General features: G+C 42.3%; 1 protein-coding gene across 4 annotated transcripts in view; it reads right to left on the bottom strand.

The window, feature by feature from the left end:
• The window catches only part of LOC144605533 (lamina-associated polypeptide 2, isoforms beta/delta/epsilon/gamma-like), a 31,795-nt gene extending 17,104 nt beyond the window's left edge, over positions 1-14,691 (bottom strand). Inside the window, exon 1 of one of the 4 annotated variants that reach the window (XM_078420914.1) lies at positions 14,395-14,691. In XM_078420914.1, coding sequence (XP_078277040.1) covers positions 14,395-14,475 — 81 coding nt within the window. In that variant the 5' untranslated portion in view covers positions 14,476-14,691. The other 3 variants (XM_078420915.1, XM_078420913.1, XM_078420916.1) reach the window with 3 other exon arrangements.
• Between the last annotated feature and the right edge of the window lie 5,247 nt (positions 14,692-19,938).

Below are 19,938 nucleotides of genomic sequence, written 5' to 3'. Positions count from 1 at the left end.
TATATCCCTTTATTCCCTGAAATACACACAAAATGCTGGTGTAACTCAGCAGGTCAAGCAGCATCTCTGAAGTGTCACCTATCCATTTTCTCCAGAGATGCTGCCTGACCCGTTGAGTTACTCCAAACATTTTGTATCTATTTCATCTTTGGTATAAGCCAGCAACTGCAGTTCCTTTAGATTACATTCCCTCTTTTCCTTGTCTGTCAAAAATAATTCTGAAAGGTTGGTGAAAAGGCCTGTTTCCGGCTGTATGTATATGATATGATATGATATCTGGTTTTACCACGTCACCAGTGGTGCATTCCCAGCACCAAGCATGATGTTAAAACAAACTTTCCTCTCAAATCTCCTTTAAACTTATTTCCCTCACACCAGAAACACATGCCCTCCAGTAATTGACATTTCCACCCTGGTGAAAAAAAAATATGCCCTCATAATTTTGTACCTCAAATTGTCCTGCAACCTCTGATGCTTTAGATAAAGCAATCTAAGTTTCTCCAATCTCCCCTTATAGCTAATGCACTCCAATCCACGCAATATCCTGGTGAACTTCTGCACCCTTTCCTAAGACTCTACAGCTTTCATTTTGCCTGACGACCAGAAATGGACACAACATTTGAAAGGCGACCTAAAGTTTCTCTCCACAACTACCATGACTTCCTGAGTTTTATACTCGATGTCCCGACTGATGAAGGCAAACATGCCATACTGTTACCCAATAAAGAAATCACATTGCTTCTTGCCATTCTTTTTAAAGTAATTATGGTCTGCTTTTGAATTACTTGCAAGTTCCTTTTAATTTTACAGTTTTTACAACTTGGTTCAACATTTAATTCTAGTGGACCGTCCAATTTCACTCTCGCCCCCTCCCCCCACCCCCACAAAAAAAACTGCAGTTAATTTTTGCATTGCTCAAAATGCAAGCAATAGATTTTTTTTAATGCAATGCCGACTTCATTTAATTCAATAGTGAAAATGATGGCATGTCATGTTGCAGAATGTTTGAATCATGAAAGTTTGTTTATTTTGTTGGAGCGGAAGGTGAAATGGTTTGGATTCAGCGTTGCATCGTTTGGAATTACATAGATGAGCTCAAAAGACAAAAATGGCTGTAATTGAGGCATTTTTGCAGTGATCATAAAAAGCGTAATCATATTATACTTGGCACCACAGCTTGCTGCTGATACTAGGTGTTAAATGTGTGATCTTCTTTCTCAGTATGACTTACTGCGTCCTGAAGGCCCAACAACAGAAAAAAGTTTATTTAGTTGAGTTTTAAACTATCTAAAATACAGATCATGTTTTCAATGGATACCCAGAATCCCAAACCTTTAATTTCTGAGAGATTTCGGTTTACTGCAGTCTTATTCCACAATGGGAGTAAACAAAGAAAAGGTGTAAACAATAATGCAGAGTGGGCTAGAGGAGAAAAGGAGGAAGCAAGCAAAGTTGAGGACAGAACAGAAGATGTCAGGAGGGGGAACAAAAACATGACTCACTGATGTCTTAAGAATGTTACCATCAAGAGTATACATCATATTGCCAAACTAAAACAATAGAATGTGTATCAATGGAAGTTTGTGGTATTTTACCCCCTTCTCTATCCCTTTAATTTATGTCAGAATACAGTTTTATTGGCATTTTTATAATTTGGCTGGAAGTGTTTAAATATAGTAAACATGGTTAAATTTAATTCTGTTACAACTCTACACACTTGCATGTCCAACAGCAATCATAATTTAGTAACTCTGGAACAGTCCACAATTAAGAAACAACGGACTAATTCGCTACAGGCTGGTTTGAACCAAAGATCTTGTGCAACGCAGAACGGTAAAACTTTGCCCTAACAATCTACATTCCTAACCCAATTTAAAACGTTAAAGGCCAAAAATAATCAACCCTTCTAAAGACTTTTTCCTAATGGAGATCTGAGCATTAGATTAACAGAATTCATCTGACAACACAGATGGCAATTGAAAGCTGTAGCACAGCCTTAAAGACTGAGGAATGTGCTGAATTCCTAATCTATGACAAATTAGCCAATACCCCCAACTCTTAATTATTTCCAGCAGGTGTTACAAGTGCACAAGAGAGAAGCCAACATGTAAAAAATACAAAAGACAAAAAATATAAAAGATGGAAAGTTAGAGGTAAATGAAGACTACTTTAAAGTTACACATTAAATATGTGTGGCAAAGATGAATTAAAATATTACAATTAGCTCATTCACCCACACTTAGCACTCGACAAAAATACAAATAAATCAGGCTATTCAGCCTATCATAATTTATCCAGCTAGAAAGAAATAAACCTTGTACTGAATTATTTCTTCAAAAGGTTCATGCCTTGTCAACTCTTCTTCGGATGCATATTTTACACACATGATTCTGTTAAAGGAAACTCCCCATACAAGTGAGGAAGTGTGCAGAAAACTTTTTTTAAAGTGTTTTGAATTCCAATCTTGAGGGAGAGAGAACAGCAAATTGAGGTCAGCACCAGGACACGGTCAAACAGCATAATATTTGCAGATTTTGGTCAACTGTAACTTTTAAAAAGGGGAAGTGGATAAAGGTTGCACTGATGGTGTTTTGCCAATTGTGAATGTGACAAACCAGAGGGGTGAGAGGCAAAAGTGGAACCAAGCCATTTGGAGGTGATTAGGTCAGCTCAAACTGTATAATAGTGCAAATAATGTGCCTCAGCTTTTGAACAAGAACTGAAATCAGTTACATAGGAATGAAATTAATAACACGGAAAACACATCTCGGACCCACAGACCCTCAGCATAGGAGCACCGCAAGGCTGCATACTCTCCCCTCTCCTTTACTCTCAATACACCAACGACTGCACCTCCAAAGACTCCTCTGTCAAGCTCCTCAAGTTTGCGGATGACACAACCCTGATTGGACTGATCCAGGACGGGGAAGAATCTGCCTACAGACGGGAAGTGACACAGCTGGCGTCCTGGTGCCATCGCAACAATCTGGAGCTCAATGCTCTTAAGGCAGTGGAACTAATTGTAGACTTTCGAAGAGCTCCCCCTCCCCTCCCCCCCACTCACCATCAACAACACCAGTCACATCTGTGGAGTCATTTAAGTTCCTTGGAAATATCATCTCCAGGGTCCTTATATGGGGGGCCACCATCGACTCCACAGTCAAAAAGGCCCAACAGAGGATGTACTTCCTGCGGCAACTGAAGAAACACAATCTGCCACAGGCAATGATGGTCCAATTCTATACTGCTATCATTGAGTCCGTCCTCCATCATGGTCTGGTTTGGCTCAGCCACCAAGCACGACATCCGGAGGCTGCAACAGATTGTTCGATCAGCTGAGAAGGTTGTTGGCTGCAACCTTCCCCCCATTTACTAACTTTACGCTGCAAGGGCCAAGAAGCGAGCGGGCAAGATCATCTCTGACCCCTCTCACTCTGGCCATAGAATCTTTGAAGCACTTCCCTCTGGAAGGCGACTCCGGACTGTGAAAGCAGCCACAGCTAGACATAAAAACAGCTTTTTCCCCCCCACGAGTAGTAGTTCTACTCAATAACCAAAGTCTCTTTTTTACTCTGGTTTATTTTCACCCACATGTTTAGACCGTAATGTTGTATCCTTATTGTTTTGATGTGTTTATGCTTTATTAATTGTTAATAAATTGTTTAATTGTTAACTGTATGGCACATTCCTTGTATATGTACATACTTGGCCAATAAACTTATTCATTCAGTCAGTCACTGAAGACACTTTAAATGAATCTTGTGCCACAGAAAAATACAACTCAAACTTCTATGTAATAATTTTGATACAACACAAATTGACAATGTCATTTTTTTTTTTTTTTGCTGTTCTGATTCACTTACTTATCCACCATTGATATGTCTCTTTCTTTGACACTCTCTTCCCAAAATGTGGACTTGCAAGGCAGCAAACAAGTACAACCACAATAGAGATGAATGGATTCTAAGCAGCTTCATCAGTGATACTGGGTCAGAACATTGTAAGAGTTGGCATGCATCTGTGCAAAACAGTGGTCAGTCAATGTGTGTTAAGTTCTGGTCATGATGCTATAAGAAAGATGGGGTGGCGTTGAAAGGAGTGCATCAGAGATTTACTGGGATGTTACCTGGAGTTTGAGGGCTTCAGTTATGGGGAGATATTGGATCGGCTGGGTTTATTTCCAATGGAATGTGTCAAATTGGGACGGGGTGATGAATTGAGGTTTATAAAATCATGAGAGATACAAGTAGGATAGATGGTCATAATCATTGCCTAATGTGTGAAGGGAGAAATTTAAAGGATCTGACAGTCAGCTATTTAACACTAAATGTGGTGGTTATATGGAAGAGGTAGAACCTCATATTATTACAATGTTTAAAAGACTTTGAACACTTACTTGATTAGGAAAGGACTAGAGGGATATGGAGAACGTGGGTTAATGATGTTAGCATCGATAAGCATCAGTCAGAAGGTGGCAAGTTGTGCCTGTTTCAGAGCTGTACAATTCTACGATGCTGTACATGTGGCCTTTGGGTGACAACAATAAGCCTAAAGTATTGGAAACATGCTTCCCATGGAAAACGCAGCTTAGCCCAAGAAAAAATACAGGTGCCCCAGACAGCATGGTTAGCATTAACATTTTATGAGACAAGATCAATGACCTGCAAAATTAATTCGATTTCTCTCGCTCTCGCTCTCTCTCTCTCTAAAGATGCAGCCTGACATATCCAGCATTTTCTAGTTTAGTTCTAACTACTAGCAACCAAATACGTGGTTGTTTTACATTTTCAATTAAAAGTTAATTAGTGGAAATTGGGAGGTCATTCTGATTATTAATTAATTATTAATCAGATCAAACAGCAACAGAAACGGAAGTAAAAAAACAAAACAAAAGCAGAACATGGTCAGATCTCATTACATATTCATTCACATACAGACATACACACTCATTTTATAACGATATATTATATTAATTGCAGATCTTGGAAATCTGATGCAAAAAAAACCAAAAATCAACGTGCTGTGAACATTCTCAGACACAAAACGGAGGCAACGTTAATTCTGCTCCTCTTTCCTGGTCTGCTGCTTGCTCCAACATCTGTCTTTATAAACCACCATTGTTTTTTTTGTTGTTATTGACCTCAAAATACATAAGGCTTGACCAAACACAACCCCCCTCCCCAAAAAATAGCCACAACTTAGATTCGTCATTAGCGTCCTGTACATGTAGAAACTTAAAACTAACAATGATACGATTATTTGCGGGAAATTGCCGGTGTGGTCATGCCAGCAAACAAAAAGAAATCCCCCACTCGAATCTGCTCCGCCTAGTAACGGCCATTTTGTAGCGTTAATGTCAAAGAAGCTTTGTCAGTTCGGGGCATAACTTACTGCTCGGTTAACGCTTATAAATATAATTCACCATGTTACCCGACATGCATCCTCCCACCTTATTAAAAATAACTATCTTTGACAATAGCGTTTATGGATTTGGATTGCGCGTAAAATTTGAAAAGCCTGGTTAAATAGAATATGAATAGAAATGAACAGATTGCGCCGTTTCTGAACTGTGCCATGGATAGAAGATATCCCGGAATACAAACAGAAAGAAACAACGACGCACAACTAATAGCAAGTACAAGACCAATCCTCTTAAAAGAAAATCAATCCTGTAAAACACAACTACTTCAATGCTGACAACTATCGTCACGCTCAAATACGGAAACATACACAAACCAGTTCCCCTAAACTCACGGTGATTTTAACTTCTGAAGAATCCTCCTCGTCGCTGGAAAAATCCGCCCTTAATTCTGAATTATTCTTAGAAGTAATGTGTTTTAAATAGAGCTGAACGTAAACCTCTTTCTTCTGATCCTTTCGCGGCAAAGGCACATTATGCGCAATTAATTCACTCTTCAGTCTCCCTTTAGTTAAGTGATTCGGATCGCGATTTTCCCAAGTGTCTGACATATTCAGCACAGGAGTCAAATCGCACTTTTATTATTGAATTAAGGTTAAACACTAACCAAATAACAGCATTAATATCCCTCAGCACACACGCATGTACGGAATACAACATGTACATAAAAATAAGTTCAAGACCGATTGGACGCGATTAAAACAGGAAACTCATTGGTTAAACTCTTATTAACCCCTTCGTAGCCAAGAAGATAGAAGTATAACATCGCATGGCATTTATAGGTCGACATAAAATGCTGGAATAACTCAGCGGGACAGGCAGCATCTCTGGAGAGAAGGAATGGGTGACGTTTCGGTTCGAGACGCTCCGCAAGGCATGGCATTTATACCTTATTTTAAACGAAACAATGATATTTCCCCCCAAAGTTCTCACCAACATGCGTTCAAAGACAAACTCTATTTAGGCTATGATAGTACCATCGGAATGATATTTGTATTATAGTCTGGATTATTATTTTGGCCGCAGCTATGATCTCAGCATCTGGACAATATGAAAAATGACAAGGAATTTACTATCAAAAGCAGAACTGATCTAATTCCATCAAATAGCATCTTTATAGCACACCTGCAATAAAAATGTTCACATCCACAGAGCACACTAAAATGTGAGGTGCCAAATTGCTTTTTTCAGGATTTAGGATAATTCGTTTCATTCCAGTTGTTTGCATAATGAGGTGACTAAGGAACCTCTGGCCCTGTCACAGATGAAGCAAAAAAGTGCATAACAAGATGTTAGGTACTGCAGTTGCTGGATTACAAAAAAGATACAAAGTGATGGAGTAACTCAGCAGGTCAAGCAGCATCTCTGGAGAACATGGATCGGTGACGTTCCAGGTCAGATCCTTTCTTCGGAAGTCTTCAGCGTCTGAAGAAGGATCCTGACCCAAAACGTCACCTATCCATGTTCTCCAGTTACTCGAACACTTTGTAAACATTTAAGAAGTGGCGAGCTCTTTTTGCTAGACCTCAATGTGCTCAGCTATTCAAGGTTCTCTGTGTCATCTCAAAGGTTTCTCTATTTTTTAAAAACCATACTTGGACTGGGAATCTCTCATCAGGCAGTGAGGGTGTAGTGTTTTTCTACACAAACCTGTACCCCCCCCCCAACCCTGTACCCCCCCCCCCCCCAACCCAGACGGCTTTAAGAACATCCACAAATAATTTTCCATGACAAACTTCAGAAAAGAGTTTCCGTGTTTCAATGTCTGGTGTTGGTATGTGAACGAAGTGACCTGACCAGTATAGCAAACAGACAGAGTGTAATTAAACCAGCATCTGCAGTTCCTTGTGTAGGAAGGAACTGCAGATGCTGGTTTAAACCGAAGATATACACAAAAAGCTGGAGCAACTCAGCGGGACAGGCAGCATCACTGGAGAGAATGAATGGGTGACATTACGGGTCGAGACCCTTCTTCAGACTGGTTAGGGATAGGGGAAACGAGAGGTATAGATGATGATGTAGAGAGATAAAGAATAATGAATAAAATATATGGCAAAAGTAACGATGTTAAAGGAAACAGGCCATGTTAGCTGCTTCTTGGGTGAAAACGAGAAGCTAGTGTGACTTGGGTGGGGGAGGGACAGAGAGAGGGAATGTTGGGGCTACCTGAAGTGAGAGAAATCTATATTCATACCACTGGGCTGTAAGCTGCCTTATCCCTAACCAGTCTGAAGAAGGGTCTCGATCCAAAACGTCACCCATTCCATCGCTCAGATGCTGCCTGTCCTGCTGAATTACTCCAGCTTTGTGTCTACCTGCAGTTTCTTCCTATACAGAGTATAATTAGGGTCCTGATACTTAAGATATTGGCCCAGGAGAGGACAAACTTTTTAAAATTGCCATTTTTAAGGGGATTTTGCAGATGGTGTTAATAGCATTTTTCCAGTGCCTTAACGTGCCTACTTGAGGTTGACCGTCTCAGAAGGGGAGGGATCAGATTCAAGGTCTTGATCTTCAAACATCATTTTTTGATCAGCCAAGACTGTGCTGGCTCAAGAAAGAAATTGTGAATTTCGTCAAAGTCCAGCTTTACTGAGCAGTGACTCCAGAAATATGGTAACTAGTTCACATCATCCAGGATCTTGTTGTGACCCTTTATTGTTAAAAGGCAATGTTGTACAGTGGGACATTGTATTGTGAGTGCAAGCACAAGGCTAGCTTTCATGTAGGCTTTAATGATGAAGGTGCAGTCACTGTAGAAAACATGACAGTTATTTCTTTGCCATGTGAAAATTAAGGGCAGATGGTCCGGTCATGTGCACCGAGGAGTAAATTAACAAGTACACGGTTATAAACTCAACTGTTCATTCAACAGAGTCATTGGATTTTTGACAACCATCAGAGGACAAACAGTATCCTAGCTCAATGTAGTATAAGAAAATAACTGCAGATGCTGGTACAAATCGAAGGTATTTATTCACAAAATGCTGGAGTAACTCAGCAGGTCAGGCAACATCTCAGGAGAGAAGGAATAGGTGACGTTTCGGGACCCGAAACGTCACCCATTCCTAGCTCAATGTAAATGATAGCATCTTGCACAATACAGCATTCCTTTGGTACTTATGTCAGTTTGGATTTTAAGAGCAAGACCGTTAATGCCACTAACAAGTTAAAATTGATCCCAAAATTTGCTTAGAATGTAGCAAATAATAAACTTTTATTTGAAGTCTCATATGTAACTAGATTTCTGATTAACATCATCAAAAAGATCCCAATATTTCCCGTTCTCTTTCCACAAGTTCATCCAGTTTTTTTTTCTTACTTTGTAGGAAGCAACTGCAGATGCTGGTTTATACCAAAGATAGACCCAAAATGCCGGAATAACTCAATGGGTCAGGCAGCATCTCTGGAGAAAAGGAATAGGTAAAATTTCAGGTCGAGACCCTTCCAAAACAGCACCTATTCCTTTTCTCCAGAGATGCTGCCTGACCCAGAGTTATTGCAGCACTTTGGGTCTATCTTTTTCTTTACTTTGTTCAACCCCATCACCTTCCCTTCCCCCACCTGCTTCCATCTGACATCATTCCCCCACAACCCCAAACCCTCCCTCAATCTGGTTCCACGCACAATCTTTCAGTGCTAAGGAAGTGGCTTATAATTTCCAGGGCCATGTTACAAACTTTTATAGTTGAGAAACTTCAGTCATAAATTCCCTACCCCATTCCCATGTCTGGGGGGAGGAGGAGAAGAACATGCTCTGGTTCTCAGTGACACAATAATCCCGACCACCTTTAACAAAGGAGACAAATCCAACTGTGGTAACTACAAAATAGGTCTCTGTGCTGTCTGCTATGGAGAATATGATTGCTAGGATCCTCCTCAACTACCTTCTTCAGGTGACAGAAGAGCCGCTTCCACAATTACAACAGGAATTACATCTATTTGGAGGCACAATGAACATAAACTTCACTGTGTATGAACATAAATACTGAGAGCAACACTCTGGCCTTTCTCATTCCACTTTGACTTTATCAGTCTAGAGGAACATCCCCCTCGTACTCAACTGCCTACAGAAATGAGTCGCAATCTTAAATTTACTTTGTGATAGAATGCAACTCATAATCCTCACAAAGCACCAATGTCGGTGCAGACTAACACCAAGCCAAGTAGCATCATCAATCCAACTTTTCTAACTACAATATTGCACCTCACCTCCAATGAGCTTCCTACTGGTTAGGGTTAAACTACAAATAATATGATTGGCAGGCAGCAGAACTCAGATAATCTCATGCATGTGCACGTTTAGAAGACTGAGCTCAAATTTATTGTTGAATTATTCATCAAAGCATACAAGGAGATTGGTCTTACCTTTATCGTTCACCTCAGCAATAAATTACAGTAGCTGCAAAAAATCTTATTGAGCAAAATGAGTAAAAGTTCATGAGTAAAAAAAACTAAAACTAGTATCAATTTAAGATGTCGAAATAAGGAACTGCAGATACTGATTTAAAAAGAAAACATAGTATTGGAGTAACTCAGCTTGTCAGGCAGCATCTCTGCAGAACATAGATAGATGGCGTTTCAGTTCGGGATCTTTCTTCCGACTCGAGCCTCCAGAGATGCTGTCACCAGAGATGCTATCTGACCTGCTGAGTTATTCCAGCACAGTATCTTTTTTATCAATTTAAAACTACAGAATGTTTAACAACATTTACCATTTAAAGAATTCTCTCATTTAAATATTATGGAATGATTAAAATAGAACAAAGCAAGGAATCTTTGCGGTATGAAAATCTCTTATCAGCTGCAGCGCAAATAAAACTACGAAATAAGGGTCTCGACCCGAAACGTCACCCATTCTTTCTCTCCAGAGATACTGCCTGTCCCGCTGAGTTACTCCAATTTTTTGCGTCTATCTTCGAAATAAAGGTCCTCCTTTGCCACATACAAAAATAAAATTAAGAACAAAAAATTCTGGAAACACTCTGCAGATCAGACATCTACAGAAAGAGACATAACCATCCTTTCAGGTTGTAGGCCCTATCCTACATCATTCGTAGATCTTAGTTTCAATGAAGAATTTTACATTTAAGAGTATGATCTTTTGAACATGCTGTAATATTGTTCTATACATCATTGATTCACACAACATCCATGCAAAATAAGTGCTCCAAACCCTGAAAGTTGTGTTGAAAAATATCAAAATAATTCAGACAAACTAAATTTTACACATTGGAACAAATGATTTTTATTCTTTGCTTAGGATGCCACAAGAAAAAGCTTTTTAAACAAAGATCTTTCTATATTTACATACTGAGAAAAATCACAAATATATTGGTATGTGTGTCATAAAACATTTAACTGTACTAAAGAAAGTTAGAGCAAGCTAGGATCCACAAAAATATTGTCTGGTTTCTAAATTTCTGCTTACCTAATTCAAGTGTCAATATGTTGCTTACTTTGGACTATACCCACCACATTTTGAGTATCATATTTGAATACTACACATGTTTCAGTGCGTAATGTAACATACATTTTTTATATTTTTAATTTTAGGAGAGGGAAGAAAAGATAAACAGATAAGGGAATGAAAACTGTTCTGAATCACCAGCTTTGCAATTAACTGAAATTCTAATAAAATTACTGTAAGAAAAAAATGTATTAAAGCAAGGACTGTGTGCATGGAAGCCACTGCCCAGAGCTTAGAAATTCAAAACACTAACCTTCCTTTAGCACCATTTATATTTATGCAAATAGTTTTCCGTCAATAGCTACTACCTATGCAACCTAACGAAAGGCACTTTCAAAGAAAAATACAGCTGCAAGTCTAAAAAAAATTAGGAAGTGTTGTAAATGTTCAGCAGGACAGGCAAAATCTATTGACATAGTTAATTTGACACTGGTTGATGACTTTTCAATGGAACGACCGAAATTCAAACAACATCAAGATTTTTTATTACAAAGAAAAGCAGAGAATGGAGGGATATGGATCATGTGTAGGCAGATGAGATTAGTTTATCTTGGCATTATGTTTGGCAGATATTGTGGGGCCAGTTCCTGTGCTGTACTTTTCTATGTTCTAAATTAAACCACTTTCTTTTCAAAATGAACATGCAAATGTATTGATGTGTAAATGAGCAGCATATCACATGATCTACGCAGGATCATCAACATAGAGAAAAAAATTAAGCCAGCGGGTAGAAGATGCAGGGTGATGCAAGAAATGTTCCATTAAATGCAGAAACTGGAACTCGAGACAGAGACACCAGATGCTGGAAACTTGAGCAAAAAACACATTGCTGGATGAACTCATGGGTCAGGCAGGATCTGTGGAGGCAAATGACCAGACGACGTTTTGGGTTGGGACCAGACTTTGTCTGTATGGCAATATTAATTAGAGTTCTCAAAAATGGAATTTGATAGATATTAAAGGAAAAATAATTAGTAGGAAAATTGGGAAGAGGCAGATGAATGTAACTGATTCCAACGACCCACCAGAGACTTGATGGGCCTGATGGTTATAGGAAAATAATACTTTGCCTCTCATCAAGCAGCGCAAGGCCAATAATAAATGAAATGGCAACCATTTATTTTAAGGGCAAGATACTTCTAACCAAGCTACTTTTTTTTAGAAAAAGGTAAAACCCCAATTAAACGGAGAATTAAAAAAAAAAAACCCTACCAATTCTATGTTTAAAAATTAAAACAAAAACTGCAAATGCTGCAATCTGGAACAATAAACAATTTGCTGGAAGACTCAGTGGGTCGGGCAGCATCTGGGGGTAGGAGGATTTGCCTACTCATCCTGACAGAGGGTTTGGACGAGTTGATGTTGTAGGGATCACTGAGACATGGCTACAAGAGGACCAGGGCTGGGAACTGAATATTCAGGGGTACACAACGTATAGAAAAGACAGACAGGTGGGCAGAGGGGGTGGGGTTGCTCTGATGGTAAGGAATGATATTCATTCCCTTGCAAGGGGTGACATAGAATCAGGAGATGTTGAATCAGTATGGATAGAAATGAGAAATTGTAAGGGTAAAAAGACCCTAATGGGAGTTATCTATAGGCCCCCAAACAGTAGCCTCGACATAGGGTGCAAGTTGAATCAGGAGATAAAATTGGCGTGTCAAAAATGTAATGCTACGGTGGTTATGGGAGATTTCAACATGCAGGTAGACTGGGAAAATCAGGTTGGAAATGGACCCCAGGAAAGAGAGTTTGTTGAGTGCCTTCGAGATGGATTCTTAGAACAGCTTGTACTGGAGCCTACCAGGGAGAAGGCAATTCTGGATTTAGTGTTGTGTAATGATCCTGATCTGATAAGGGGACTAGAGGTAAAAGAGCCATTAGGAGGCAGTGATCACAACATGATAAGTTTTACTCTGCAAATGGAAAGGCAGAAGGGAAAATCGGAAGTGTCGGTATTACAGTATAACAAAGGGGATTACAGAGGCATGAGGCAGGAGCTGGCCAAAATTGACTGGAAGGAGGCCCTAGACGGTAGAACAGCAATGGCAGGTATTCCTGGGAATAACGCAGAGGTTGCTGGATCAATTTATTCCAAAGAGGCGGAAAGACTCTAAGGGGAGTAAGAGACACCTGTGGCTGACAAGGGAAGTCAGGGACAGCATAAAAATTAAGGAGAGGAAGTATAACATAGCAAAGAAGAGTGGGAAGACAGAGGATTGGGACTCTTTTAAAGAGCAACAAAAGTTAACTAAAAAGGCAATGCGGGGAGAAAAGATGAGGTACAAGGGCAAACTAGCCAATAATATAAAGGAGGATAGCAAAAGTTTTTTTAGGTACGTGAAGAGGAAAAAAATAGTCAAGGCAAATGTGGGTCCCTTGAAGACAGAAGCAGGGGAATTTATTATGGGGAACAAAGAAATGGCAGACGAGTTAAACCGTTACTTTGGATCTGTCTTCACTGGGGAAGATACACACAATCTCCCAAATGTTCTAGGGGCCGGAGAACCTAGGATTGCGCCCATGAAAAATTTGCCAAATCTTCTCTGCCAATGCCAAACAGCTTATTCTGCTGTTGCTATTGACTCTTGTTTTGAGCTTCTGGTACCCCCAGGTGCTGACAAGAATGGGATGCCATCCCACAACAGTGTGTGACCAGGCTGGTGACCAGCATGAGGAGGAGGTGCCAGGCTGTTATGGCTGTGTATGGTTCTTCCACACGCTACTGTGGCTCCTGTTTATTAAATGAATAAATTGTTAAATTGCCAATATGTCTTGTTTCTTCAGACTTCAATCATCCAATCCACCAAACAACACCGAACAAGAGTCAATGGCAGAATAAGCTGTTTGGCATTGGCAGAGATTTGGCAAATTTTTCATGGGCGCAACCCATATACTCAGCTCTGCTGCTCATCCCACAAATGCATGTTCCTTACAAATGTGGCACCATTTAAAAGGGAAATAAACAGGCTTTCCAACGGTATAAGATTTATTGCCAAGAAGCATTGTTACAACAAAGAAATAATCTACCAAACACAAATTTCCTTACTTTTTGTGCTATGTTTATTTAAGGCAGAGATAGATAGATTCTTGAGGATTTCACTGCACATCTTGTATGTGTATGTGACAAATAAACTTGACTTGAGTACGGGTGTCAGAGGTTATGGGGAGAAGGCAGGAGAATGGGGGTTAGGAGGGAGAGACAGATCAGCCATGACTGACTGGCCTCGGAGTAGACTTGGTGGGCCGAATGGCCTAATTCTACTCCAACATCATTTGATATTTATATATACGATATTCTAGATAGAAATATTATAAAAATACGATATTTTTGTATTTATATATATACAAAATATTTATATATTTATATATATACAAAATATATATATATACGATATTCTAGGTAGAAATATTATAAAATACGATATTTTTGAAACGCCCGCAAAACTTCGAATAAATATTGTAGGCCCACGGGCCCCAAAAATCATTTAAGATAATGACTAACCTGGAAACGAAAGGACCTTTCTCTCTCCCCCCCAGCACTTGGCAAGTTTAAAATCTCTTCGCTGCTGTCGCCATCTGCCATTTAAAACCGTCACTGGCGGCCAACCGGCGCGACCACCGCGGGGAGAGGGGAGCGCCGACTTCCCAGCGAGCCTGCCTCCCTCCCTCAGCGCGCCGCTTCTCCCACTACTATCAACTGTATTGTGCACAAGTGATTTTGTTTTAAAATACACTATCGTCGGGAGGGCGAAGTTCCAAAGCGGAGTGTTGCTGTCGAGGGGTTGATTTCACGGACACCCCTCTCCCCCCCCCCCTCCGGTTTTTCAGTGGCGGCGCCTCAGTTTGAGCGCGCTCCGGGCGGGAGTTGTCCGGGAAGATTCACCTCGTCCCGATGTTCACCTCGTCCCGATGTTGAGGACAAAACACCCGGGAGTTAACTGTCCGTGAGGATTCAACTCATCTCAATGTTGAGGGGAAAAAACACCCTGGAGTTGTCCGTGAAACATAGAAAATAGGTGCAGGAGTAGGCCATTCGGCCCTTCGAGCCTGCACCGCCATTCAATATGATCATGGCTGATCATCCAGCTCAGTAACCCGTACCTGCCTTCTCTCCATACCCCCTGATCCCTTTAGCCACAAGGGCCACATCTAACTGCCTCTTAAATATAGCCAATGAACTGGCCTCAACTACCTTCTGTGGCAGAGAATTCCACAGACTCACCACTCTCTGTGTGAAGAAATGTTTTCTCATCTCGGTCCTAAAAGACTTCCCCCTTATCCTTAAGCTGTGACCCCTGGTTCTGGACTTCCCCAACATCGGGAACAATCGTCCCGCATCTAGCCTCTCCAACCCCTTAAGAATTTTATATGTTTCAATAAGATCCCCCCTCAGTCTTCTAAATTCCAGCGAGTATAAGCCGAGTCTATCCAGTCTTTCTTCATATGAAAGTCCTGCCATCCTAGGGATCAATCTGGTGAACCTTCTCTGTACTCCCTCTAAGGCTGGAATGTCTTTCCTCAGATTAGGAGACCAAAACTGTACACAATACTCCAGGTGCGGTCTCACCAAGGCCCTGTACAACTGCAGCAGAACCTCCCTGCTCCTATACTCAAATCCTCTTGCTATGAATGCTAACATACAATTCGCTTTCTTCACTGCCTGCTGCACCTGCACGCTTGCTTTCAATGACTGGTGCACCATGACACCCAGGTCACGTTGCATCTCCCCTTTTCCTAATTGGTCACCATTCAGGTAATACTCTGCTTTCCTGTTCTTGCCGCCAAAGTGGATAACCTCACATTTATCCACATTATATTGCATCTGCCATGCATTTTCCCACTCTCCTAATCTATCCAAGTCACTCTGCAGCCTCCTAGCATCCTCCTCGCAGCTAACACTGCCACCCAGCTTCGTGTCATCCGCAAACTTAGAGATAATGCATTCAATTCCCTCGTCCAAATGATTAATATATATTGTAAATAACTGGGGTCCCCAACTGAGGAAGATTCACTTTTTCCCAATGATGAGGAAAAAACCCACCCGGGAGTTGTCCTGGAAGATTCACCTCGTCCCAATCTTGAGGACAAAACACACTGGAGTTGTCCATGAAGATTCAACTCATCTCAATGTTGAGGAAAAAAACACCTGGGAATTGTCCATGAAGATTCACCTCGTCCCAATGTTGAGGAAATAAACACCCGGGAGTTGTTCTGGAACATTCACCTTGTGCCAATGTAGAGGAATAAAATACCCGGGAGTTGTCCGTGAAGATTCACCTCGTCCCAATGTTGAGGAAAAAAACACCCGGGAGTTGTCCATGAAGATTCACCTCATTTCAATGTTGAGGAAAAAACACCGGGAGTTAACTGTCTGTGAAGATTCAACTCATCTCAATGTTGAGGAAAAAAAACACCCGGGGGTTGTTTGGGAACATTCACCTCGTCCCAATGTTGAGGGAAAAACACACCCGGGAATTGTCCGTGAAGATTCAACTCATCTCAATATTGAGGGAAAGAAAACCCGGGAGTTCTGGAAGATTCACCTCTTTCCAATGATGAGGAAAAAAACATCCGGGAGTTGTCCGTGAAGATTCACCTCGTCCCAATGTTGAGGAAAAAAACACCCGGGAGTTGTCCGTGAAGATTCACCTCGTCCCAATGTTGAGGAAATAAACACCCGGGAGTTTTCCTGGAAGATTTACCTGGTTCCAATGTTGAGGAAAAACACTTCGTATTTCACTTGGACAGTGGTATGGATATTGATTTCTCCTACCTCAAGTACCCTTGCATTTCTCTCTCTCTTTTTCTCTCCCCCTCCCCACTCTTTCTCTCCCTCTCTCACTTTCTCTCTCCCTCTCTCTCTCCGTCTCTTCCCCACCACCATCTATAAGGAAATGCATGGGTTTATTCCAAGCAACATCAAGAGTCGTCTTCAAACTGCAAATTCATCCAGAAAACCACAGACAAGGCAATTGGGGGTTTTCAAATACAACATCATCCCAACAAGTAAAGACTGTTATCCGTCTGAAGAAGGGTCTCGACCCGAAACATCACCCGTTCCTTCTCTCCAGAGATGCTGCCTGACCCGCTGAGTTACTCCAGCTTTTTGTGATACCTTCAAGACTGTTATAGGTATTCACTGTACCCAAAGACAATTCGCGAATGGAATCATCTCCACCATGACATTTGCACTGCACCCGACATTAAGACCTTCAAGACCAAGTTAGAAACAATCGATATTAAGACGTTGACCTTTAAGGCCCACTTTAATTAGTTGCGACTTGGCACATGACCCTCCTAACGTATGCAACAACCAGTGATGGTGATTATACGTCAAGTTACAGATTTTCTGCCTAGTTTCACTGTCCTCCTGATTAAATTTTACTGATTGATTGCCTCCTTGTTCTCCTTCTCCTCAGCCTCAGCCAACAATGAACCATTCATTCCTAAGATAGCCACAAAAAACCTGCAATGAACCATTACCTTCTCTCCAGAGATGTTGCCTGTCCCGCTGAGTTACTCCAGCTTTTTGTGTCTTATCTTTGGTTCAAACCAGCACCTGCAGTTCCTTCCTACACAATGAACCATTTAGACAATAGACAATAGGTGCAGGAGTAGGCCATTCAGCCCTTCGAGCCAGCACCGCCATTCAATGCGATCATGGCTGATCACTCTCAATCAGTACCCCGTTCCTGCCTTCTCCCCATACCCCCTCACTCCGCTATCCTTAAGAGCTCTATCCAGCTCTCTCTTGAAAGCATCCAACGAACTGGCCTCCACTGCCTTCTGAGGCAGAGAATTCCACACCTTCACCACTCTGACTGAAAAAGTTCTTCCTCATCTCCGTTCTAAATGGCCTACCCCTTATTCTTAAACTGTGGCCCCTTGTTCTGGACTCCCCCAACATTGGGAACATGTTTCCTGCCTCTAATGTGTCCAATCCCCTAATTATCTTATGTTTCAATAAGATCCCCCCTCATCCTTCTAAATTCCAGTGTATACAAGCCCAATCGCTCCAGCCTTTCAACATACGACAGTCCCGCCATTCCGGGAATTAACCTAGTGAACCTACGCTGCACGCCCTCCATAGCAAGAATATCCTTCCTCAAATTTGGAGACCAAAACTGCACACAGTACTCCAGGTGCGGTCTCACCAGGGCCCGGTACAACTGTAGAAGGACCTCTTTGCTCCTATACTCAACTCCTCTTGTTACACACAAAAAGCTGGAGTAATTCAGCGGGACAGTTGGCATCTCTGGAGAGAAGGAATGGGTGACGTTTCTGATCGAGACCCTTCTTGATACCTTTCGGTTCCTTCCTACACAATGAACCTCCTTTGACTCCTCCCACTTCCTCCAAACCAGAGGCGTAGCTATGGGCACTCGCATGGGCCCTAGCTACGCCTGCCTCTTTGTCGGGTACGTCGAACAATCCCTGTTCCAGACGTACACTGGCCCCATCCCCGAACTCTACCTCCGCTACATCGACGACTGCATTGGTGCTACCTCTTGCACCCATGCAGAACTCACTGACTTTATACACTTCACCTCCAATTTCCATCCTGCCCTTAAATATACCTGGACTATCTCTGACATCTCCCTCCCGTTTCTGGACCTCACCATCTCCATCACAGGAGAAAAATTAGTGACGGACATTTATTACAAGCCCACCGACTCGCACAGCTATCTGGACTACACTTCTTCCCACCCGGTCCCCTGCAAAAAGTCTATCCCCTACTCCCAATTCCTCCGTCTACGCCGCATCTGTGCCCGGGATGAGGTGTTTCAGACTAGGGCTTCCGAGATGTCCTCGTTTTTCAGAAAACGGGGCTTCCCCTCCTCCATTATAGATGAGGCTCTCACTAGGGTCTCTTCTACATCCCGCAGCTCCGCTCTTGCTCCCCATCCCCCCACTCGCAACAAGGACAGGATCCCCCTCGTTCTCACCTTCCACCCCACCAGCCAGCAGATCCAACATATCATCCACCAACATTTCCGTCACCTACAACAGGACCCCACCACTGGCCATATCTTCCCATCCCCTCCCCTCTCTGCATTCCGCAGAGACCGTTCCCTCCACAACTCCCTGGTCCACTCGTCCCTTCCTACCCAAACCACCCTAACCCCGGGCACTTTCCCTTGCAACCGCACGAGATGCAACACCTGTCCCTTTACCTCCCCCCTCAACTCCATCAAAGGACCCAAACATTCTTTCCAGGTGAGACAGAGGTTCACCTGCACCTCCTCCAACCTCATCTATTGCATCCGCTGCTCTAGATGTCAACTCATCTATATCGGCGAAACCAAGCGCAGGCTCGGCGATCGCTTCGCTGAACACCTGCGCTCGGTCCGCATTAACGCCACTGATCTCCCGGTGGCCCAGCACTTCAACTCCCCCTCCCATTCCCAGTCTGACCTCTCTGTCATGGGCCTCCTCCAGTGCCATAGTGAGGCCCGCCGGAAATTGGAGGAGCAGCACCTCATATTTCGCCTGGGCAGTTTGCGGCCCGGTGGTATGAACGTTGACTTCTCCAACTTCAGATAGCTCCTCTGTCCCTCCCTTCCCCTCCTCCTTCCCAGATCTCCCTCTATCTTCCTGTCTCCACCTATATCCTTCCTTTGTCCCACCCCCGACATCAGTCTGAAGAAGGGTCTCGACCCGAAACGTCACCCATTCCTTCTCTCCCGAGATGCTGCCTGACCTGCTGAGTTACTCCAGCATTTTGTGAATAGAACCATTCTACATTGCCTTGGTCACCGTCTGTATTGATCTATTGTTTTCACACCTTGCCTTTCCATATCTCTGTCTCCCTCTCCCCAGGCTGATGAAGGGTCTCGACCTGAAAGGCCACCCATTCCTTTTCTCCAGAGATGCTGCCTGTGTTACTCCAGCATTTTATGTCTATCTTCAGTGTAAACCAGCATTTGCAGTTCCTTCCCACACCTTTAAAGCTTGCAACCCAGCGGTATGAATATTGATTTCTCAAACTTCAAGTAATCCATGCATTCCCTCTCTCCCCTTCCCTTCTCCACCCTAGTGGTCCGAC

This window comes from Rhinoraja longicauda, chromosome 24, assembly GCF_053455715.1.
Source record: "Rhinoraja longicauda isolate Sanriku21f chromosome 24, sRhiLon1.1, whole genome shotgun sequence".
In the NCBI taxonomy this organism is placed as follows: Eukaryota; Metazoa; Chordata; class Chondrichthyes; order Rajiformes; family Arhynchobatidae; genus Rhinoraja; species Rhinoraja longicauda.
This window is presented reverse-complemented; position numbering and strand designations above follow the sequence as displayed.